General features: G+C 32.8%; 1 protein-coding gene across 1 annotated transcript in view; it reads left to right on the top strand.

The window, feature by feature from the left end:
* The window catches only part of inaE (inactivation no afterpotential E), a 185,737-nt gene that overhangs the window by 36,758 nt on the left and 123,652 nt on the right, over window positions 1-25,327 (top strand). The window contains exon 2 of the mRNA XM_076400030.1: window positions 7,540-7,807. Within this exon, the coding sequence (XP_076256145.1) occupies window positions 7,713-7,807 (95 nt within the window). The 5' untranslated portion in view covers window positions 7,540-7,712. The remainder of the gene's footprint in view (window positions 1-7,539; window positions 7,808-25,327) is intronic.

Raw genomic sequence — 25,327 nt, 5'->3', positions numbered from 1 at the left:
TATCGGCCCTATCTTAACAGGTCAATTGAAAAGTCCTCGGCCTACCACAGTAAAACACATTTTTTTGGCAAAATTAGTTTTTTTTATTCAACATAATTCCCTTAACGGGTGATACACTGATTATAGCCTACAATTTTTCGATACCTTTTTGTATGGGCCCCAGTTTCGACGATCACCTCTTCGTTTCGAAGAAAATGTATTCCCAGCGAGCATTCTTTTGAGATCTGAGAACAGGAAATTGTCGCTGGGGGCCAGATATTGAGAATACGGTGGATAATTGTATGGCAAGACGGTTCAAAATGTAATATTTTATACTATTTGGCTTGAACTGTGTTTTGAACTTGAACATCATATAATAAAACGCAGCCTTAATTAATACATACATTGTTTTTTAATAATTGTTCTTTAAGTTTCAGTAAGCATACAGCTAATGGATTAAGCGAAATGTGGTGGTATGTGAGTGGTATATTAAAATTTATAGTTGATTAAATTTTAGCTTGTGTTTATTGTTATATGCCATGCGAACGAACAACTTATTTCCTTTCCAATTCAATAAATTATCCATCATGTTCTTTTTTCTCTAAGAAAAAAATTCATGAAATTAACCGTGGTATAATTAAATAGTTTCCACTCTAATTCTCGTAAATATTTCCCGACCAAGTTTACATTCCAATAGATGTTACGTTAACCACAGTCATTCACGTATTGTCTAGTCAGACTTAAAAATAACCACTCATTTATCAGTTCTCTCCACAATCGATATTTTTACTGTATTGTTGACTTTTTAATCGTTATTTCTGTCAGGTGTTATCCATTAATAAGATTCAGCGCGTGCGGAAACCGAGACGGTGGTAAGGTCAATGTTAATGTTGACTCTCATATCTGTGATTTATTATGAATTCAATTTCATTTTGAAGTAAATCGGTTATAAATCAATCGGGTTCATTAATATCTTGATTTTATTTGATTTAATTTAAGTAAATGATTGAGGTCCGCTCATTAATAACAGGCCAATTGAAAAGTCGCCGGCCTACCATAGTAAAACACATTTTTTTGGCACAATTAGTTGTTTTTATTCAACACAATTCCCTACAAGGGTGATGCACTGATTATAGTGACCCTCCAACATTTCGATACCATTTTTGTTGTAGGATTTGTCCTGCTTTAAAATAGGCCTCAGTTTCGACGATTATCTCTTCATTCGACGAAAATTTCTTTCCAGCAAGTATTCTTTTGAGATCTGAGAACAAGAAATAGTCCTTGGTGGATGAGGAAGCAATTCGAAGCCCAATTCATGGATTTTTGACACGGTTCATTGTGTTGGTGAAGCAGCACTTTATTTTTCTTCAAATGCGGCCGTTTTTCGTTGATTTCATCCTGCAAATGGTCCAATAACGCTATGTAATAGTCGCTCTTGATGGTCCTTCCTTTTTTAAGGTAGCCAATGAAAATTATTCTATGCGCATACGAAAATACAGACGCCATAACGTTGCCAGTCGACTATTACGTTTTCCTACGCTTTCGAGCGGGTTCATCGGGTGCAGTCCACTCGGATGACTGTCGATTGGACTTCGGACTGAAATGATGGAGCAATGTTTCCATTGTCGCATATCCGAATCATCAACTCGTCGTTGTTTTTGGTCAAAAGTGAGCTCGCGCAGCAGCCACTTTGCACAGAGCTTTCTCATACCCAATATTTGTGAATAATATGATGTACATGTTCAGTTGATATCTTTAGAGTATCTGCTATTTGATTCAATTTCAATTTACGGTCATTCAAAATCATTTTGTGGATTTTTAAAATGTTTTCGTTGCTAATAACTTCTTTTGAGCGTGCACTGCGTTCATCGTCTTTGATGCTCATTTTACCACGTCTAAACTTAGCATACCAATCCTTGAAGGTTGATTTTCCAGGAGAAGTGTCTGGAAACTCGCTATTAAGTCAAGTTTTTGCTTCAACTGTATTTTTCCCTTCCAAAAACAATAATGTAACATAAAGTATTTTTTTCGTAATAACAAAAGTTGCTTCACTCAAAATGCTATAATTCACAAACTAATGATTCGACAGCTGTCAAATTTATACGCGCATCTTGTGATGGTTAGGGCTAACTAATAGACATATGGATTTAATTCTAGTAGCGCCATCTATGTGTCAGGCCGGGGACTTTTCAATTGACTTGTTATGAGCAACAAGTGTAGTAAAATGATATCCTTTATTTTTACGTGATTTTGAAGGCTTTATATAAGATATTTAGAATGACTCGATAGATACCTTTTTGCCATTTTGAAGGTAATTCCATTATACATCTCCGGCAAAACCTTCTGTTCTTATTGTAAAAATAGTGGGACTCTTGATTTGCGCAAGGCACTTTATTGATGCGAATATTTCATAATAAATTATTTCATCATGGACTTTTAGGAACTTGGCCACGAAATAGATTATGATAATCCCGCAGCTTCTGGCGAGTTGTTGTCGATTTGGTTTTGTCTTGTTTTTCTCAGTTTCTCTGATGATATTTACATACCAAACCTATTTTAATTCATCCACTATTTATTTGATACAACGGCAATAGTCCCGCAATCATTTTGATTGCCTATAACTTTGCTCAAAAAAAGATAAGTAACTTTGGTTTTCATAAAAAGTTTAATTGGTCTCTACATTTCTTGTTGGTATCATTAAAAAATTATATCGGCCAAATGGTGACCGCGATTCGCTATGCAACTTTCGGCTCTTTTTAAGGCATTTTTCATGACATTCTGCAAAATATGAGGCTGAATTTCTTCAATTTCATAGCGAATATTGTATTTAAGATCATAAAGCGTTTGGGACTTATTTACATATACTTTTGATTTTAAAAAACCCATAAGAAAAAGTCTGGTGCTGTTATACCCAGAGATATGGCTGGCTATGCTAAATCTCCACTTTGTGAAATTAGTCTTCTTAAACTGCGTTCAGAAATCTGTAACTGGGAACCACATCTCCGAATTGTTGTTTCTGGAGACTCTGCAACACTATCGCATACCAGAGCCACATTTTCAGCGTTACGAGACGTCCATTGTCTTCCAGAACGGGGCCTGTCGGCTGTCTTACTCTATTGTCGCAAATTCGCATGTGAACGATGAGTTGTGATTTTGTGAGGCACTGGACGATTAGGATATTTTTAACGCAATTTGCGCTGAGTGGCCAAAATTGAACGGTTATTTTCAACAACTATTGTTACTATTTCTGCTCGTTCTTATGGCGTTTATTTATACAAAATGTATATCACAAAATTTCGACGTCTACATAACACAATGGTTAAAGCGAAACTGAACTAAACGTCACATAATCAAAAGCACGCGCAATCAATATGGTAGCGGGACTTTTGCCCCATCTGTTATTTATCGAGCCACGAAGCTTCCCGGCTTTTCTACAATTTAAACAAAATATATCTGGTTGTTTACGATAGTTGACGTTCTATCCTAGTCATACGAGATTGTCGCCCATAAATTAACATTATTCATTGCCGAAAAATACACCTTCCAAAAAATCTAGACCCAGACCTATTAATAGTTCACTCAGTACACTCAGACGACCCACCAGGAATTTGCTATTTATTGCCGATGACAAATGGTCAGGTCTGTCGTATGTAAATGCTACGCTTGTCCTAACGAATTTATTACCACGTAATCAACGGGTTACACTTTAAGACAAATTGATCTAAGAAGCGATTCCAAGTGGTTAAAGGACAGAAGCAATTAAAACACTAGTATAAGTAATGAAACGTGTAGCGCTTAACAAAATGCTACAATATCAGGATGCAGCGGTGTATGCGTGTGGTTTAATATATTTTTCGGATGTAAATTTATCGAGTTTATCTCGGTATTTGTTTTCCGTGCTGATAAAATGGTCCACGTCGGTTTTTTTTTTAATTTAATTAATGAGTTCATGTATTTTAGGAATCGTGTTTAATTTTAAATATTTTCCTTTAAATTAGATATATTTATTGTTTGTATTGGATGTGTATGCGTAAGCTCACGGATGTAAGAGATTAATTATTACATTGTTACTAGTCTTTTCCGAGTAACCTACAATTTGTTCTTATGATAACTTAAATCTAGGTATATAACTAGGGGGACCCATCGGCCCTAACTCAGTCTCTGGTGAAATAATGTTTATACATGTCACTGCTGTATTTTTTGTTATATGCGCTTCACTACACAAGATCAGATGGTTTGATTCTTTATCATAATATAATATCATCTTTGGTGGTCTTTCCTCATGCGCCCTTGCAATTCTCTTGATTTCTTGACTGAATGTGGGTATCTGAAGGTCTCGATGTAGGTAATTAGTTCCATAGTATTTCGATGCTATTGCATAGTATGGGATATTTAAAAAAATAATACAGGATATTTTATTTCAGTTAACATGTAACCTTAAATAACAATGAATAATGTAATTAATCAATAGAAAATCATTAAAAGATTTTAATTGTATGATTTATAGACATTTAAAACCATTTTGCCATGTCCCATTTTTCTTTTAACTGTGTAGTCGATATACCTCATCAATAAGATCCATTAATATAAACTCAAAAATAATATATATAGAAAACTAGACGGCAGTTGTCAGTATTAATAACGTATCGCATATGTTCCATATGCGAATCATTAAAAAACTAACTTAGAAACGAAAGTTGAGTCCTTCAAATATCCACGCTTAGTCTGGATCGAATGAATATTTTTAATGGCGTTTTTCCAGATGTATTTCCTCTGTTTAGTACGGCGATCTTTCGATCTATATAATTTTGTATGTAGCTGTCGATTTATATAACGCTCTATTTTGACTTTACCAGATCTACTTAGGCATGGATTGCACTTGCCACTGTTAGGCGGTATTTAAATAATAAACATATTTTGCATTTGTGTATCAATTACTTATTTTTAACCAGATTGTATCAATACAAGAATCTTTAAAATTAAAAGAGAGCTTAGAAAGAAGATTTGATACATTTCTTAAACTGTCACTTCACATTATTTATCTGCTCTTAAAGAATCGATTCTTAATTCTGATTTTATTTTTATATTTTTCGATTCTGAGAATCGATTAATCGAGCGCAAGAATCGATTCTTTCGATTAATTATTTAAAAGATTAATATTTTTTAGAGTTAATGAACTTATTTATTGAATCGCAGTGCTATGTACGAACAATTAAAATTTATTAGATAAAGTAGAAATCTAGTTAAAAACAATTTTTTTTATTTATGTATAACATGTCCAGCATATTACATTTAATTAATTTTTTTAATAATTTAAGTTAAGCACATTTCTTAAAATAAGTTTGAAATAATGAAATAAATAAAAATATAAATTCGATGAAGAACTGAGAGGAATTGGCTGATTAGAAAATATATAAATATAAATATAAATAAAGAAAAAGACAAGGATAAAAGTATAGATTTGAAGGTTATAAATATAAATATATATGTTTACTTATTTAGGTTGCGAAACTGTTATTATTTCATCCACCTTTCTTTCCATATTGGTGACACTGGATATTAGATCCGTTGTAAATGTTTTAAAAATAAATCCGCACGGCGTTAAGCGCTATTTTAATAAATATATTGACAAGCAATAATATTTAGTATAAATAAATATTAAGCAATAAATAAATTTATATTTGTATGACTTTTTATCGCAAGGTTTGATGTGATCGTATGTAGAACTTCAAACTAGTCTCTTCGTAAAATCGAATGTCAAGAATCGATTCGTGATCGACTTCAGGAGTTAAAGGTCGATTTGCAAAACTTCTTAGACAAGAGTGCAAACTCCGACAAGGAAAATAATCCCAGTCACGCCAGTAACCAGGCTGGATGATACCGGATGTCTTCTGGGATGATCTCCAAGTTCGTTACTCGCGAGTCGGTAGGCTTAATGCTGAGAACCGTAGTTGGGAGACAACGTTCAACAGTAGGTCCAAATATATATGAAACAAATATCAAGTTATAACCAATTATAAAGCATAGTTAAGTGTTCTTATATATGATTTGATAATTCCAAGATGTACAGTTTTCTGAGATGTGTGTTTTACTGCGATACTATCGACCGTCCAACGACCAACTATTTTAATATTTCTGATCTATTAAGACATTTTTCACTTATATATTAAGTATATATCTATCTTTAAATTATGAATAGAACATTTGCGATTACAAAATAATTTTCATATCTGAGTGTCAAAGCGCTTATAAAACTGTTCAGGAATATACTGCTTGTCATTAAAGCGTGGCTACACCTATATTATATAGCGAAAATCGAAAGGCAATACCAAAGATTTTGGGACGAAGGCGTGATGAGCGATTACTGCATTACCTAATGGACAGGGACCCTAATTCGTGAAACATATGCTAAGCAGTATAAAATCCTCAGTTCAACCTCTATTCATTTTAGTTTAAGAGCTACCGACGTTTTTGAGAGAGAATTTCAGGTAAGCATATCTTTTGACATATTATGTCGTTCACTCTCTCGGTCAGCAATATGCCCATCTGGCTGGCGGCAGGAGTTGCATTTACCAGTGCAGCTCGTACATGTAACTAAGGGTTAAATACTCAATTTTTAAATTAATTAAGAACCGATAATTTTTTTAAATGCGTTTTGATAGGCCTACCATCGATATATCTCGATATATTTAGCCGATATTTTTTTGACCGATATACCGACATATCATTTTGGTGCAAAATATATTGTGCCGACTTGGTTGGCGCAGTGGTAAAGGCGATAGGACGGTCAACCTACTGTTGTTATAGTCGTGGGTTCGAATCCTGCTGGGGCATGGTCGTAAATTTATGTTTGTGATTGTCCTAGGCAAGAGTGTAAAATCCGACAAGGAAGATGATCCCAGTCACGCCAGTAACCAGGCTGGGTAAGACCGGATATCTTCTGGGATGCTTTCTAAGTTGGTCACTCGCTAGTCGGTAGGTCGTCCTGATGAACTCTCGTTGGTAAAGTATATTGTGCATATATAGTGCAAAAAAATATTAATAATTTTTTTCTCCGATATATCGATAAATCGATATTTTTCTCGGCGGCCTTACAGCACTCTTTCTACATACATATTTTATTTTTCGGGCATAATCAGTGCTCTTTATTATTTCTCAGTGTTCCGCCAGCCAGATGGGTCGGGTGCCGAGAGAGTGAAAGAGACTAAATGTCAAAAGATTAGTTTACCTGAAATTCTTGTTTTCTCAACGTTGCTAGCTCCCGTGCTATTTCTTATTTATACTTTTTAAATCAACAAATTGCCGTTAATGGTCAAAAAAATAGTAAAATAATGAATTTATTGGATATTTCGAAAACTGGAACCAATTAAAAAAAACGGTCAGGTCCAAAACCGTGCGATATTAAAGAAAAAAGGTGTATGAGAATAAATGTAACAATTGTATGTGACAACTGATATCCTATTGGTTAATTTTTATGGAACAAAAACTGAGATAGATGTTTTGTATTAATATAAATAATTATTGATAAACCAACTGACTGTCTTTCTTTGTTACTTTCAGACTTGCAGACTAGGCCCCGTAATGTATATGGATACACTCCGAGGCTTACTATGAAAGACATCGCAGCAGGCCTAGAGCCTAATGTTGGATTATAACGGATAATAGAGGCGGATGCGTCTTTGTGATCGGTAGTGTAGTGTGTTGGGATTTCGTGGAATTTATACGTCGATAAAATGCCGGGTCTAATCGTATTCCGGAGACGGTGGAGCGTCGGATCCGATGACCTTGTGGTTCCTGGTGCATTCCTATTTACTACCCACTTTATATGGTAAGTGTTCATGCATATTTGAGCTCGTTTTGCTCCACTGTTGACTCACAATAAAGTTCGTTCTGTAGGTACTTTGAATATTGAGCGGTTTTATCGAATTACTCTAATGTATTGACGTTTCTGTTTATGCGATATTGCTAATTAAGAATATTGTTTTGTTTTTTGATAATAATTAAAAACAACACAATTATTATATAAGTCCAGTGAGCCTCAGGTATAAATTAGAAAAAGCTTTTTTAGAAATTTTAGAATTTCTTTGAAACTTCTCTCTTCGATGCTTATTTTCCAGAATTATTTGATTTTACTCACTTTCTATTATTTTCTTAAGTTATCAGCTATCTCTCTACCATTTTCCAAAATTATTATGTGGTGAATATATAATATAAAACATTAAAAATGGTTTCTTACTAATATCAAATGCCGGCAATTCACTTTCAATATAAGCGCTAACTTGATCGTTACAACAGCGTATGCTTTTCAAGCACATGGAGTATCAGCTGAGTTCGGTGTTCCATATTGAGTGATTTTATTTAACAAAAATATTTATACAATTATGATTCTGATGATTGGTGTAAGAGTGTGTAGATGTTCCGAAACTTCAGCTAGCTGACACACAAAATTTCGATAAAATAAAATACTCTTTGTTCAGTTGTTTTTCATAATTATTTTTGAGATATTTGATTTTGCAAAAATGTAATTAAAATAGACAATAGATGTCAAAATAGTTAGGTGGCCGTGAAATTTTTTATAATTATTCAGTACAATACTAACAAACTAACAATTAGTAACAATTATTATATTATTAACAAATATTATTAACAAAAAAATTTAACCGACATCAAAAAATAAATAAGGAACACACTGAAAATTAAAAAATTATCAAACTTAGATTTTTAGAACAAAAAAAATCATTTCAAACTAAGATATGTACATAATCAGCGTTGTAATAACTTAATAAAAATTAACAAAAACCTTATTTAACCTGTCTACTACACGTATTTTATATCGTACTATATAGACACAATTTAGCTTAATACCTACCTAAACCTATTTATCTATTTACAATATTATTTATACTACTACCAATTGATCATTTTGGATCTGCACCTTTTTCGAAGTCGCTTAAAAATAAAAACAACTTTTTACAAATAAAATATACAGTTACTCTTTTATTGTCTGAAGTATTAAGATATATAGTTTTTCAATTAATACTTTTTTTAAATATATTTTAAAGTCTCCTTTGACCAACTATGGGTTTATCTGGACTGGGCCTAAAGTTTAACGTGGGCTCCGAACCACGATCCTCAGCATTAAGTCTACCGACTGGCGAGTGACCAACTTTAGAAATCATCCCAGAAGACATCCGGTCTTACCCAGCCTGGTTACTGGCGTGACTGCGATCATTTTCTTTGTCGGATTTTACACTCTTGTCTAGAACATTCACAAATTTTAAACAATCACAAACATAAATTTACGACCATGCCCCAGCAGGATTCGAACCCGCGGCTATCGCAACAGTAGGAGGACCGTCCCATCGCCTTTACCACTGCGCCACCAAGCCGGCTTATATAATACCTGATTAGTAACTAGATGATAATAAAGTTGTTTTAAACCCTTTACATTTCATAACTAATATACATTTTGATTATATATATGATAACTTCAATAAAATAAAAGAATATTGTGTCTATAAAAGCATCATCACTCTAATATAATGCAAGTAACTATTCAAAAAACATTATGTAATCTCGCCAATAAATGATTAAACTGTGACGAATAACGAACACAAAAGCTAAGTAAAAGTAGTAAAAATTATTTAATCTCGTTGGTGATTTAATACGGCTGGACAACTATTAGTCAGTCAGTTATTATGTTTAAAAGAAAGTTATTTTAAGAAGCCATTGTAAACAGGTCTGATGCAAATATAAATTGCTAAAATGAAACATTTTTATGCTGGTAGAAAAGAGAAACAGATTTATGAATAAATAACGGTAATTAAGCTGGATAAGATTATTTGTTATGTCATCTAGTTATATTTAAGTACGTGACTAATACTTCTGCATTGTTTTAAATATTTTAATGAACTAAATATTATATTAAATCGACAAGGTTACGAGGGTTGTTTAATAAATTATATGAATAAATAGAAAAAAATTGTTATAATAGGTCAAATGAAAAGTCCCCGGTCCACCATTTTTTTTAGCAAAATCAGTTTTTTTTATTCAACATAATTCTTTTCAAGGGTGATACACTGATTATAGCGACCCTCCAACTTTTCGATACCACTTTTGTAGTACGATTTGTCCTTTGTATCAAAATAGGCTTCAATTTCGGCGATCACCATTTCATTCGACGAAAATGTCTACCCAGCGAGCATTCTTTTGAGATCTGAGAACAGAATGTAGTTGCTGGGTGACAGATCTGGGGAATGCGGTGGATGAGGAAGCAAGTCCAATTCATGGATTTTTGCCATCGTTTTCACTCACTTGTGACACGGTTTCTTTTTCTTCAAATGCGGCCGTTTTTCGGCGATTTCGTCCTTCAAACGGTCCAATATCGCTATGTAATAGTCGCTGTTAATAATTCTTCCTTTTTCAATGAAAATTATTCCATACGCTTCCCAAGATACAAACGCCATAACCTTGCCAGCCGACTGTTGCGTTTTCCCACGTTTTGGGGTGGGTTCATCGTATGCAGTCCAATCGGATGATTGTCGAGTCGACTTCTGAGTGAAATGATGGAACCATGTTTCATCCATTGTCACATATTAATGCAAAAACTCACTTTTGTTACGATTGATCATTTTCAAACACTGCTCCGAATCATCAACTCGTCGTTGTTTTTAGTCAAAAATAAGCTCGCGCGGCACCCACTTTGCACAGAGCTTTCTCATACCCAAATATTCGTGAATGATATGATGTACACGTTCAGTTAATATCTTAGAGTGTCTGCTTTTTCATTTAATTGCTATTTACGGTAATTCAAAATCATTTTGTGGATTTTTTAATTTTTTCGTCGGTGTCAACCTCTTTTGGGCGTCCACTGCGTTCACCGTTTTCGGTGCTCATTTCACCACGTCTAAACATACCAATTCTGATGGTTGATTTTCCTGGGGCAGTGTCCGGAAACTCGTCATCAAGCCAAGTTTTTGCTTCAACTGTATTTTTCCCTTCAAAAGGCAATATTTTATCAACACGCCAAATTCCTTTTTATGCATTTTTTTCACAATAACAAAAGTTGCTTCACTCAAAATCCTATAATTCACAAACTAATGACAGCTGTGAAATTTATACATGCATCTTTTGAGGGTTAGGGCTAACTAAAAAACATATGGATTTAATTCTAGTAGCCCCATCTATGTGTCAGGCCGGGAACTTTTCAATTGACTTGTTATACAACACGCCAGACAAAAGTCTTGTCAGCCCTGACCTAAAATCGCCACTTTTAAATCTTTTTAAAATCGTGAAACTCAAACCAACTATTAAGATATGATGGATCAGCATTTCCTTATTTTCTAAAAGTATTTGATCAGCTTTAGTAGTATATTTCCTCAGATCAAACAACAAAAGTAATTAAGGTCGAAAATGAGATTATGAGCATTTCATGTTTAGCATCTGTGCACACTGAATAATACTGAAGAAATTGTTTTTTATTTAGAGAAATGTGAAAAGTGTGTATCAGAAACATTCATGGAGGTGTTACGAAACCCTTTATAACGAAAGGAGTTGTGCAAGAACAATAATACGTGGACACCTGATGATTGCAAGAATGTGGTATGGTTCGATGAATCGTCATTTACATTCTTTCCTACAACCACCTGGAACACGGGCGGGGTGCCAGCAGCGCCAACTAGAATCCGATAACGAATAGCTGGCAATCCGGAGACGTTTATCTGGGATGATATTGAAGGGTATTTTCATCATTCAGTAACCGACCATCGGTTGGTTTAGACGTGCCACCATCGACTGCCCAAGCCTCGTCACCAGATTACACCCCTGCCATCCGTTTTATCTATTTTGTATTTTCGACATTTTTATATTACTTCAATAAATAATGGTCACATAATGTAAACACCACTGTTTCATTTCGTTTTACCTCCATTCACCGAGCCATATCTATTTACCCTAAGAACCCTTCCTTTTTCTAGCATGAAGCACAATATATCTGTGATGAATTATTAATAAATATTATGACTAATAAAACCTAATCAATTGTTATTCCAACGTTTACCTTTTTCCATTAACTTAGTTCCATAACATTTAGTTGTCTTAACACTATTTTTATTTCATCTTGCTATTAGTTTAAAAACAATTTCTGCAAGTTCCATTAGACCTCTTAGATACTCTTCAGAGTAACAGTTTCCTCTGAAATAATTGTATTAAATTATGTTTATATTGAAAAAACTACTCTCTGTATTTGTACATTTCATATATTTGATTTCTGATAGTGCTAACATGAAACTTTGGATTCAGTTCATGATCTTGATTGGTTCGAATGAAGACGGTTTCTTTTCGGTGAACTCAAGATTATGTTTTCCATTTTTTTTATATAATTCAGTGACCGTGTCTGTACTATTTAATGCAGCTGCAATACCCTAAAAATATTTTGAATGAAAACCGCAGCAACTTGATATTTAATAGTAAAAATGCTTACCTAACAAGCAAGCAAAGCATTAACATAACGTTTGCGAGTTTTTAACCTCTTATCATTATTGTTTTGAATAATTTTGGGTCTCTTTTAAATATGAATAAAATGAGAAGGAAAATATTTTCTTATTCTAAAACGAATTTATGAATTGCGACAGACAATAAATTTAACATCTTGAGCTATATACAAAACTTCTTTGGATAAACATATATTGTACCCATTAATGTAAAGAAACATTGTGAAGTCTATACTTATTACTTTATGCAATAATTTGCGAAAGAAAAACGTCCACATCCGCGTTCTGAAATAATTAATTGATCGAACTTGTCGTCGATCGCTGAAAAACTGTGTGTCGGCGTCGAAAGGAAATAAAACCGTGAAAATACCAGCCCGTGCTTGGGACCTTTGAATGATCGCGACCCCTGACCTTCGCTGCCAATATATTTAGCGAACGCGCGCTCTGATATCTGATCTTTTCGGGTTGCCAATCTCGATTTCAACGTCGATATAAATAAAGGGCGTTCAAATTTTAAACGAACGATGTTGTGCACGATGACGGAACCGTTTCGTAAAACGTCAAAACAAAATTGGATGGTTTCGGGGGGGAACGCTACAACTTTTCCGTCGTCGTGTTTAGCGGAGGCTCCATCTCGTCGACCCGGATTTATTAAACACCCACTCGAAAATAAATAATATGGCGATGGCGGCGGAGAGACAATTTATGATTTATAGGTCGTCATCGTCATAGGCGGCTTTGACTGACTCTATCAACTTTCGATGGAAAATGATAATGGGTTAGATGACTGTAATAAAGAATCTCAAAAGTATTGATTTATAATTAGCGTTGGGGACTATCGACTGAAATCGACTATCGACTGTTTAGTAATTAACTATTTTTTACTATTGACTGTTTCAGTTGCTATTTTTGTGTCGTCTGATTTTACTACCTTTTTCTAGTGAATGTTTCAATCGACTGTTTTCAGTCGCTATTTTCGGTGCGACTGATTTTGTTATTATTTACCATCGACTGTTTCAGTCGTGTACTTTTAGTTACTATTTTCGGTTCTACTAGTTTCATTCGACTGATTTTTTTTATATTCTGGCTCTGTCGTCCTAGCCGCGACCTTGACAAAAATATGCCGAACTTAGGCTTATATAGGTTTACATGTAATATATATATAGTTTTATGATTTTTTTGGTATTTTGCTTATGTAATAATAAATATTATGTATGTGTTAATGTAATAGGGTAAAAAGATTGAAATTGTGAATGTTAAATAGTAAAATACTTTGAACTGTTTTTATGTCAATAATAGGTAATATTTTTTTTGATTGACATTTTAGTTTCGGTCTAACTCTCTCGATTTTTGTTTAAAAATACAAAAAAATAATGATGGTCGCGACATTTTTAGTTAAAATTTATTTTAGCAGCAGCTAAGCCAGAGAAACCTTTTTAACATTCTATTTTTATTATTTTATAAGTGTTTAGTAGCATGATGTATTCTGCTAAACATTCTATGGTTTGGGAATATTTTGAAAGAGAATCCTCAACTTCTGTTATCCTCGATTTAAAGGAACAGTATTTGGTATTACAAATAATGTTGAGGCGATACAAGAAATTAACATAAAAGAGATACATTCCATTCTAACTTCAAAAGATACAAGTACAGTTCTAGAACTCGAAATCAAGACACAAATACTGATGAAGAATGTATTTCATGTGAAATCATTTCGATAAAAACTAGCCAGAATGAAAGAAATAATTACACCAGGTGCTACAACAACTTTACAAATTAAACAGTATTTGGATAGCCCCTTATTGCGTGTTTAGAAACCCCATTAGATTTTTGGCATACTTGATTTATATCAGTTACATTTAAAATATTCTGCTATACCTGCAACATCTCCCCTCGGAATAAGTTTTTTTAAAATTTGTCCAAATTATTAACAATCAAAGAAATATCATCACGGGTGAAAAGCTGAACATGTATACTATATTTTTGAATAGTGATTAAAGCATATTTCCGTTCAATAATAGATAAAGCATTTATTTTATTAAAAAAAGCTCCAGTAGTGGTTTTTGTGTGATCATTTTTAACTATGTCATGGATTCGTTTTTTCTATGATTAGGTATATATTTTTTTTAGTATTTATAGTTATCGTACATCCTGATTCGATGTCACGAATGGAAAAAAACAGTCGAACGTGTATTTGACTGAAAATAGTAATTACTATTTTCAGTCGCTAGTCTATCGACTGTTTCGATTGTTTTGCGACTATCAACACTTTCGACTGTTTTCAGTAGATAGTTCCCAATGCTAAATAAAACTATACTATAGAGAGATTATTTTAAATACATTTAACACGACGTTTAACACATTTTTAAATACATTTAAGTCTGCGAACAGCCGGTAGTCCCGAAATTTTTTGAAAATAACAAAAGTAGTATCACTCTTAGCACAATAACTCACAAACTTATGAGTAGAATATTTTGAAATTTTAACAGCATTGTTCTGAAGGTTAGTACTAACTGATAATCCGGTGAATGCAATAAAACTAGCGCCATCTATGTGTTGACGCCTGAGACTTTTCCTCCCATATATTATGTTGAAGTTAAAATAGGGGTTGTTAAAATTATTCTAGAAATAAAAATACAAAATTTTGCCATGTTAGTTTAAACACCAATCAGAAACGCTAAGAAACATTGACATCACTTGTCAGTTTCTAAGCACCATATCCGCATTCAAACGTTAGAATTTGTTAGCGCGTTTCGATTTTATTTGGGTTATTTATCTTATATTTCACAGTTTTTCGCAGAAAAAATCGAAAAAAAAAACACTATAATTTTCGTAAACTTGGAAAATATATGGCGATTATGTAGAAAAAGTAGAGCAGAACTTCCTCTTTCCAACCACGTAAATTTCTACCAGAATAAACAATTTTGTCTATTTGTAAATTTGATGGGATCCTTATTTTTGCATCAGCCCTCGTATAATATATAAAAATACCGAGCTATTCTTAGAAAATAACAGGATAATTTCACAGACCTTTGCATGATTCGGTAAGGTGAGCCGTGTTTAAACCCAATAAATATTTTATTGGAGCTACGTACATTTTTAATGCACCTCCGAAGCATCGTTCGCATTTAATCAGGTTAATGTAAGCTAACATTTTCAGTATTGTCTGCTTCCGATAGCTAAATGTAAAAGGCGAGCGAGCTATATCATGGCAAGCTGTAAATATCTCGACTCGACTACAGTTTACAGTTTACCTTTAATAAAAATATTTAATACTGCACTTAAAATATCCATTATAGCCAGTTTATTGATTTATATAATATCGTTAATGTTTCATTGGAGATGAAACGGTTATTTTTATATGTTTATAAAGTATTTTAAGTTATAAAGTTATAAGTAGTTTATAAAAACAAAGTGTTTATTACCATGGCTATCTTTGGCCGTGAGGATTAACAATAGTCTACACTCTCAAAAACTATAGCTTTGATATTAGTCTGCCATGAGTACCGTTTTGCTCGACATAATGTTAGTGTTTTTTAAGTTAGCTTTAATTTTACCCCCTAATTTGTTTAGTTAAAACACCAAATTCTCATAAAATCTCTTCATTTATTTCCACACGTACTGGATTATTCGACGAACAATTATTTGGCTGTACATTATTAGTTTATATTACTTTAAAGTCTGATTTTTTATTTGCCCAGTAATTTGTGTATATGACTCACTGTGCGTAGGCGTTACATCTAATAATTACTGAATATATAGTCTATTCAAAATAGCAGTGAACTCATGTAATCTAAATTTATGATGTCGAATTGTAATAACTTTTAATAATATTCTAATGTAAATAAAATATATATACTTTAACATTACAGTACGTTTAATGTATATGTTATCGAAGGATTTAAACTACAATTAATTAATTAATACAGCTACAATAACTTTTCGAAAACACCTATACTATCCCCTGGAGGCTTAATTCACCTAATTAACAATTGTATATTCAAGTAATGTATTTTACTTTCATTAGAGAGCACCTTTTAAGCTAAGTTCTTGTGTCTTTCGGTACAGTGTTCCTGGTAAAGACATTTTGATATCACGGTATTTCTTCTTTATTTGGTCTGTTAATACCCGTATTTATTTTTCTTGATAAAACTAGATTTAATCACTGCATTTTCCTTAATGCATTTGCCATATCTGCAATATATATATATATATATATATATATATATATATATATATATATATATATATATATAAGCTTATATATATACTGAACAATTACATACATATCTGTGCACATACTCTATCCTACACTCTACAATTTCAACAATCTGATTTCCTACAGTTATCATTTATTAATTATATATATTATATTTTATATATAGACCTAATCCACCTAATTAACAATTATATATCCAAGTAATGTATTTTACTTTTATATTATTATTTATTAGAGATTTGTTGAGCCTGTTCTGTTTAGATATTGTTTTCTTCGTTGCTGTGTTTCCTCGTTAAGTCATTTTAATATGTTGAACATATAATTTAACAGTCATATATAAAATACTAGCGACCCGCCCCGGCTTTGCACGGGTGCAATGCTGATACTAAATTAAATACACTACAGAAAAAATATGAACGTTGTATATAAAAACATAGCGGCCCGCTACGACTTTGCACGGGCATAAAATATATATGCCTATGTCACTCAATGAAAACATGATTAAAATCGATCCAGTATTTTTGGTTTATTCATTACTGCCCTTGGCCTGCACGCATTAAATTTGGAGTAAAACAATTCCTCTTCCCCTATACTTACTATGAAGATTTCCTGCTATCTTTGGAATATCTAAATTCATACAATTTTTATTACATTACACATTTTTAAACGCAAATTTTAAATTTGTAATATCTCCGAAAATATTTGTTTAATTTACATGCTGTAAGGAACCATATTGATCTATATTAATTGCACACTGTATTTAAGGTACTTAATTCGATAAGGATTAATGCCGTATTGCTTAAAATAGCTTCGTAAATAAGTCATTTTCTCACGTAAAAAGTAAACAATAAAAATGGTTAATGTAGGTTATCCCTAAAAGATAAACATATACCTTCGCGGACTTTTTTGTAGACCTTTTTATGGTGTAGAATACTGTAGTACATTAATTTGATCTAACTCTTAGGGTTAGGCAGCGTTTTTGCTAATTGCTAAATAAGCCTAAAAAATAGGTTAATTTACGACATCACGTTAGAAACCTCTAAAATCAACAATGTTGCCTTAGTATATTATGCATGTATTATACATATAAGCCTTCCTCTTGAATCACTCTATCTATTGAAAAAAACCGCATCAAAATCCGTTGCGTAGTTTTAAAGATTTAAGCGCACATGGGGATATAGGGACAGAAAAGGCGACTTTGTTTTATACTATGTAGTGATTATTTAATTATTACATTATTACTAGTCCTCTCCCTCTAACCTACAATTTTTATTTATGCTAACTTAAATCTAGGTATATAACTAGGAGGACCCATCCGCCCTATTTCAGTCTCTGGTGAAATAATTTTTATACACATTATTGCTGTATTTTTTTATTGTATGCATCTCACTATACAACACTACATAAGATCAGATGGTTTGATTCTTTTGAGTCTGTGTCCTGTTCTGGTGGTATCCAAAAGTTGCAATATTTCAATATTTGTATGAGAATGGCGTCTTTCCTCATGCCCCCTTGCAATTCTCTTGATTTCTTGACTGACTGTGGGTATCTGAAGGTCTCGGTAGGTAATCAGTCCTATAGTATTTGGGTGCGCCCACAATACCTCTCAGGACTTTGTTCTGAAAAATTTGTATTTTGTTTATGTTACTCTTTGCAGAACATCCCCATAATTGAACTCCGTATGTCCATATAGGTTTCAATATTTGCTTATAAATTTAAAATGTACTGATAATTGTGATTTTCTTCCAATTAACCAGTACATTTTCCTATATTTCAATTCCAGTTCTTTTCTTTTCTTCTTTATATGTTCCTTCCAGCGAAGTTTTCCATCGAGATTCATTCCGAGATATATAGCGTTGTTGCTTTATGGAATGATAGTGTTATTTAATATTATTGGTGCTTGTACGGTCTGTTTATAGGTGAACTGCACATGTACAGATTTACTTTAATTAATCCTTATTTTCCAAGCTCGTGTCCAATTATTTATATTGTCACTTGCCTGTTGTAATTTTCGTGAGGCTTCTTCACTATTTTCTCCCACAGCAATAATCGCAGTATCTTCAGCAGATGTAGCTATCGTGATATTTTCCATTTGTGGTATATCGCAAGTGTAAAGTAGATAAAGCATTGCTCCCAGTACACTTCCTTGTGGTACACCTGCTTTAGCTACTTTTATCGTAGAGTAAGCATCTTATTGTTTGACTCTAAACATTCTGGTTGTAATGTATGATTTTAATAGTTCGTTGTTTTGGTAGCATTTTCTCTAGTTTATGAACAAGGCCTTCAAGCCAAACCTTATCGAAGGCTTGTGCTACATCTAAGAATATAGCTGAGCATACTTTTTGACTTTCATAGGCTTTTTCAATAATATCTGTTATTCTGTGGACCTGGTCAGTTGTTGAGTGCTTATTAATAAACTGAAACTATTGTGTTGGTATTAGGTTTTTTCTCTCTATGACTACATTATATTGTTTTTCTTTTTTGAGAGATTTTAGTACTAATATTCATTCATTTGTTATATCAGCTTTATCATTATTTTTACTAGTTGTTACACCATACTTTTCGCTCTATTAGTGTATTAAAATTCTATTTTTATTTTCAATGTTTTTTTTTTGGTTGAAACGTGTAATATACAGAGGCTATAGCTTCAGCAAATAGTAATAAAAAAGCTAACACATTGTTGAGATTTTAAACCACAATGTTGAAGGTAATTTTATTATTATATCTAGGAATAATATTCAACCCATCGTTATTTGTTATATTTTTACTCGATATACCACACGCGTGATTATGACCGTATTGTTATACTAAAATATACGAAATAGTTTTCGAATTAGGACATCGAATCAGAAAGCCATTACGTCGGCGACCTATCGAAATAATGCTCAATTTGCCAGTCGCTTCAATCTATTAGTGCACAATTTGTATAGCCACCAGAAACAATGAGTCAAAACGGGTAAACAAAGACGGGCAATAGACTTCAGAGAATTAATAGCTCGATGTCTTTATAAGAGGTTTGCCGGTATGCCTTTTATTTGTCGTTTCTTGGAAATATTCTTTTTAAAAAACACAGTTTTTATGCATTAAGCATAAAATTGTGATACGCTAATATGAAATTGTGTTTTATAATAAATATGTTATTATGAAATATCCTGTTACAGTATTGCAGTATTTAAACATATTTGTTTATTTGTACTGGGTGTTTGATATGATTCGTTCAATTTTTCAGGAAATTGATTTCATAAATGTCGTTGCGAAATAAATCTGTATGCTTTGATGCAATGAAACCATCGACAATTGCAAATCGCACAACGTTCATTTTTTCAATTTTTATTCATAAAGGAATATATGCAACATTGACTGACAGTTTTACTTTTCTACCAACACAAGATAACCCAGTAGGTTCACCTGTGTAGTAGGCTTGTTAGGCTCGTTCCTTGTTTGACATATTTTTTATTATTATTTAGTTATTACATTGTTACTAATCCTTTCCTACAATTTGTCTTTGTTATAACATAAGATTTCTTGACTGACTGTGGGTATCTGAAGTTCTGGTTGTAGGTAGTCAGTCTTGTAGTATTTGGGTGCGCCCACAATACTCTCAGAACTTTGCTCTGAAAAATTTGTATTTTGCTTACGTTACTCTTTGCAGAACATCCCCATATTTGAACTCCGTTTGTCCATATAGGTTTCAGTATTTGCTTATATAATAGCAATTTATTATGTACTGATAACTGTGATTTTCTTCCAATTAGCCAGTACATTTTCCTATATTTCAATTCCAGTTCTTTTCTTTTCTTCTTTATATTTTCCTTCCAGCGAAGTTTTGCATCAAGATTCATTCCGAGATATTAATTGTTGCTATATGGAATGATTTGGAGTTTTATTTAATGTTGTTGGTGTTTCAACGGTCTGTAGGTGAGCTGCACATTCACAGATTTAGTTTTGTTAATTTTTATTCTCCAAGCTTGGGTCCAATTATTTATATTGTCATTTGCCTGTTGTAATTTTCATGTGGCTTCTTCACTATTGTCTCCCACAGCTATAATCGCAGTATCATCAGAAAATGTAGTCATCGTATTATTCTCCATTTGTGGTATACCACAAGTGTAGAGTAGATAAAGCATTGGCCTCAGTACACTTCCTTGTGGTAGACTTGTTCCTTGTAGCTTTTTTTATTGTAGAGTAAGCTTCTTCTTGTTTAACTCTAAATATTCTGGCTGTAATGTACGATTTTAGTACTGGTACTGGTGTATGTTTAGTACGGTGTGTTGTTTTGGTAACATTTTCTGTAGTTTATGAACAAGGCCTTCATCCCAAACCTTATCGAAGGCTTGTGCTACATCTAAGAATATAGCTGAGCATACTTTTTGACTTTCGTAGGCTTTTTCAATCACATCTGTTATTCTGTGGACGTGGTCAATTGTCGAATACTTGTTAACCAAATTGCTGTGTCGGTATATAGGTTTTTTTCTCTCTATGATCGGTTTTATTCTCTTTAACAGGAGTTTTTCAAAAACCTTAGGTATTACTGATATACATCTATAGGCTATTAGTTCGTTTGGTGACTTTTCAGGTTTTGGGATCATTGCCTGATCAAATGCTTGGGTCATATTTTAATCTAAATGCTGTATTGATCAAGTTGGTGAGTTTTGTAATTCCCTTTCTTGGTAGTTTTTACAGTAATTCTCCTGATACTAAATCATCGGCTCGTGATTCAGGTTTCCTGGGATTAATGTCAGTTTTAATAACTTTGATTAGCTCTTTCGGAGTGACTAATTCAATCATCAAATTTTTATCTTTTATGTTCGACAAATTATATTCAATATTATTTTCTTTTGTTTTGAAAGTTTTTTCTTGATATTCAGCAAATGTTTCTGCTTCTTGATGATTGTCATGTGCCCAATTCCTACATCGGTCTCTTACAGGTGGATTGTGTAGACATGAGCGCTTTATATATTTCGTGGCTTTTCAGAGTGAATAATCAGTTTCTTTATCATGTGTTAAATTTATCAGATAGTCATTTATGGATTTGTTTTTAATTTATAGTATTTTCCTTTTCAGTCTTTGGGTCATATTGTTTAAAGTATTTTTATTTTCAGGTGTTCTGTTTTGTTACCATTTTTTTCGTAATTTTCGGTTTTCTATTACCATTTCCTTCACTTCTATTGGATAATTAATGCCTAATTGTACTCTTAATTTCTGGAGTCTTATTCGATGCAGCTTGTTGAATATCTACTACGAATTTTTCTGCTTCTACTTGACACATAACAACAATTTTATATAACAACTTTATAGTACATCTAATGCATATATTATTAACGAAGGCAGTCGAAATATGCAGTTACAATAGTTTTTAGGGTAGGTTAGGGTTGTGTTTTATTATATTTACATTGAATTCTTTTCCATACCACCTATAAAGCAAAGTTCTCGGAGCGTTATCTTAATGTAGTATAAGGTATATCCTGGAGGCCACATAATTAACAATTGTAAATCCAAGTAATGCATTTTACTTTCAAGAGAGAGCCTATTTACCTTTAATGTTCAGTTCTTGTTTCCTTCGTTGCAGTGTTTCCTTGTCAAGTCATTTTGGTATCAGTGCATTTTTCATTAGATTCTTCTGTTACTATCTGCGCCCTAATGCATTTGCCATATCTGCAAAGCAGTTAGAACTTCTTTTTTCGTCATATATTTTAACTAGGTGCTCATTTATCCTCTATTAGCTATATAGTTATCTTTAGTTGTTTCCATTTTCATCACCCTATCTTTTTCTAAGTCGCTAGTCAAGTCATTAACTAAGATATCAAGCTAAGCTATAATCTCAGCAACTTATTTAGCAATATCGATACCTACCTCATTTCTAACTCAACTCATTCTCTAACTCGTTTTCCTGATAAGGGGCCTTCACTATCTCGTTCCTGTTCAAAGTAACTGATTCTAGACCCAATCTGTTTCTGGACCTGATTATCTAATGGTTTCGGCATTCTCATTCAGAGTAACAATAAGACATCTGACTATCGGGCGACTTTTGTAGGCTAATTTGGTTACATGTATCAGCATTCCATCTCTTCTTAACTAGAATAAAATGAGTAAAAAAATGTTAAAATGAATTTACAAATTGCACACATAAACATCTTGATGACCTAAGTTCATTGTTACTTTGAATATACTGTATAATAGGACAAGCTTCACCTAACCTAAAAACTGTTGTGACTGTATATCTATTATATAGTATTTGATAATTAATAAATCTGTTGACCTTTTGAAGACAGGAAAGAACAACTATTAACTTACTTGAAAAACTGTTTTACTTTACGGAAAGATGAGGCGACTTGTTAAAGGGCGATACAAAGGGGCACTGAGGGTTCTTATCTATTAGAAAACGCTTGTTCACTAAGTAGGGTTTAAACCAGATGGCATTACATAACATAAATATTTAAATAATCGTATTTTAATACAGAAAATATTGATCGAGTCAGAAAACCGTCCTTAGACTACGGCATCTCCTCATATGGATATGTCGAAATTTCCAATTCCCGAGGGCAATACAGAAAATCGTTCTCCCTTCCTAATTTAAAAATCCAATCAACGCCGAAATCTGGAAGGGCGTTCAGTCAATCGAACGCGGCTCAAATACACCGAAACCACATTAGACGGAACGAAATGCGACTCCCATATTGCTACGTAAGGACATTCGTATTTCTCCAATGCGTAAACAGTATTTAATCCGAAAGGAAATCAATCTTCTTCGATGGGAAACAGTTTTTGCTCCTGTAAAAGTGTTTAAACCTTGATTTGAATTCACTGTGTAACATAGAAAAAATGTTAATGAAGGTCGGAGATCCAACAAAGTTCTCGCTTATTTTTAATTTCACAAGTGATTTGCTCAGACTTAGTCAATATATTGCATTATCAACCAGATATATCTTGGAAACTCTAGGGAAGTGAACAAGGTGTAGTAGATAATTGGTTCGTCCTGCGCATTCTAATTACGATAATCTACATCTGATTACGTTTATTATTTGCCAATTGTATAGTTATGTTTTTATTAATTTGTTAATTTCTTATGGTTGTGAAAATTTATTGAAATTTAGAGTAGAACAACAAAATGACTTTGTTTTATATTATTTTTGGTACAAAACAAGCAAAAACATGCTTCTTTATTGTTGGTCGAGGCATTGAACAAATTATAGCAAAGCTGAGACGACAAATTGAGTTTACTGGAACAAACCGTAACCAAAATATGACTAAAAATTATAATATATTCTAAACTTGAAAAAGTGCCAATAAAATTACAAGGATACGGTAATATTCCAAGCTCACGTAATAGCAAATAATGCAAAATCTAACTATAGTCTAATCAAAGTTATTTTGTACATACGTCATCTAAATTTGTGACGTTAAAACGTCGCCATGTTGCCGCATCAACTCTGAGTTTTAGTTCAGTTTAGCTTTGACCTACAACAACATTCTAGTTAAATGAAATAATTAAGCAAAATTGTTATTAAACATATATATATATATATATATATATATATATATATATATTATTTTAACATTATAGTACATCTAATGCGTATATTATCCAAGGACCTAAAATTACATTTAAGAACACATGCATAATAGTTTGTAGGTTAGAGTTATTTTATTATTTTTACATTGAATTCTTTTCCACACCACGCAAGAGGTAGAGTTATAGGCGCGGTTTATTATGCCCATAGTGGTATGCCCATAGAGGCCTGATCCACCTAATTAACAATTGCATATCCCAGTAATATATTTTACTTTCACTAGAGAGCACAGTTACCTTTTTACGTTTAGTTTTTTTTTCGATGGTGTGTTTACTTGTCAAGTCATTTTGATATCACTGTATTTTTTTTTTCTTCTACTACTACCTGCGTACACTATTTTTGATAAAAGTAATCATTAAATTCTGTCTAAGGCATTTACCATATCTGCAAAACAGTTAGTATTCAACAATTACAATCGTATCTATGCACACAAATCTTTCACACTCTACAATACCATTTTCTATAGTTATGCTTTATTAATTATGTACATACCTTTAGTTGTTTCCTCTAGTCATTGTCGTTTTCCGACTCACTGTCCAAGTCAATCACTAAACCGTTAATTTTCAATCTGTCTAAAACATGTTCCACGACATATCAATTTCTTCCTCTGTATGTTTTATCGAGTTCGTCCAAACTGAAGGTGTTATGGTCGACAATGCTTCCTTCCATATATCCAAACAGTTCAGCATGTCTATTATAATAATTCTTTGCTACCCCTCATATCAACTCGATTGGATTGAATAGACAGAGATAGGGAGGAAGTCGTAATACTAGATGACCATATTGTTCAGCCATCTGATCTACTGTATAGCTTTTTTCGGGATTATTTGTAAAAAAATGTAAATTTCCAAAAACGCAATAAAACATATTTATGTTTATCGAGTAACAGTTTGAAATAGGTCAATTTTTGGCATAGTTTTTTCAATACTTAATTCATGTTTTGAAAGCCATTCCTTCATTACAGCTTTTATTCATGCTATTGTTGGGATTTTTTCTATCAGTGTGCTATGATATAGTCCATTGTCCATAATAATAACTGATGGTTGCTCTAGGTTCTTTAGCAATTA

The sequence above is a fragment of the Rhynchophorus ferrugineus genome, unplaced genomic scaffold (genome assembly GCF_030347505.1).
Source record: "Rhynchophorus ferrugineus isolate W39M unplaced genomic scaffold, kcgeb_rfMv2 rfM3, whole genome shotgun sequence".
Lineage (NCBI taxonomy): Eukaryota > Metazoa > Arthropoda > Insecta > Coleoptera > Curculionidae > Rhynchophorus > Rhynchophorus ferrugineus.
The sequence above is the reverse complement of the archived record's forward strand: the minus strand, read 5'-3'. Positions and strand labels throughout refer to the sequence as shown.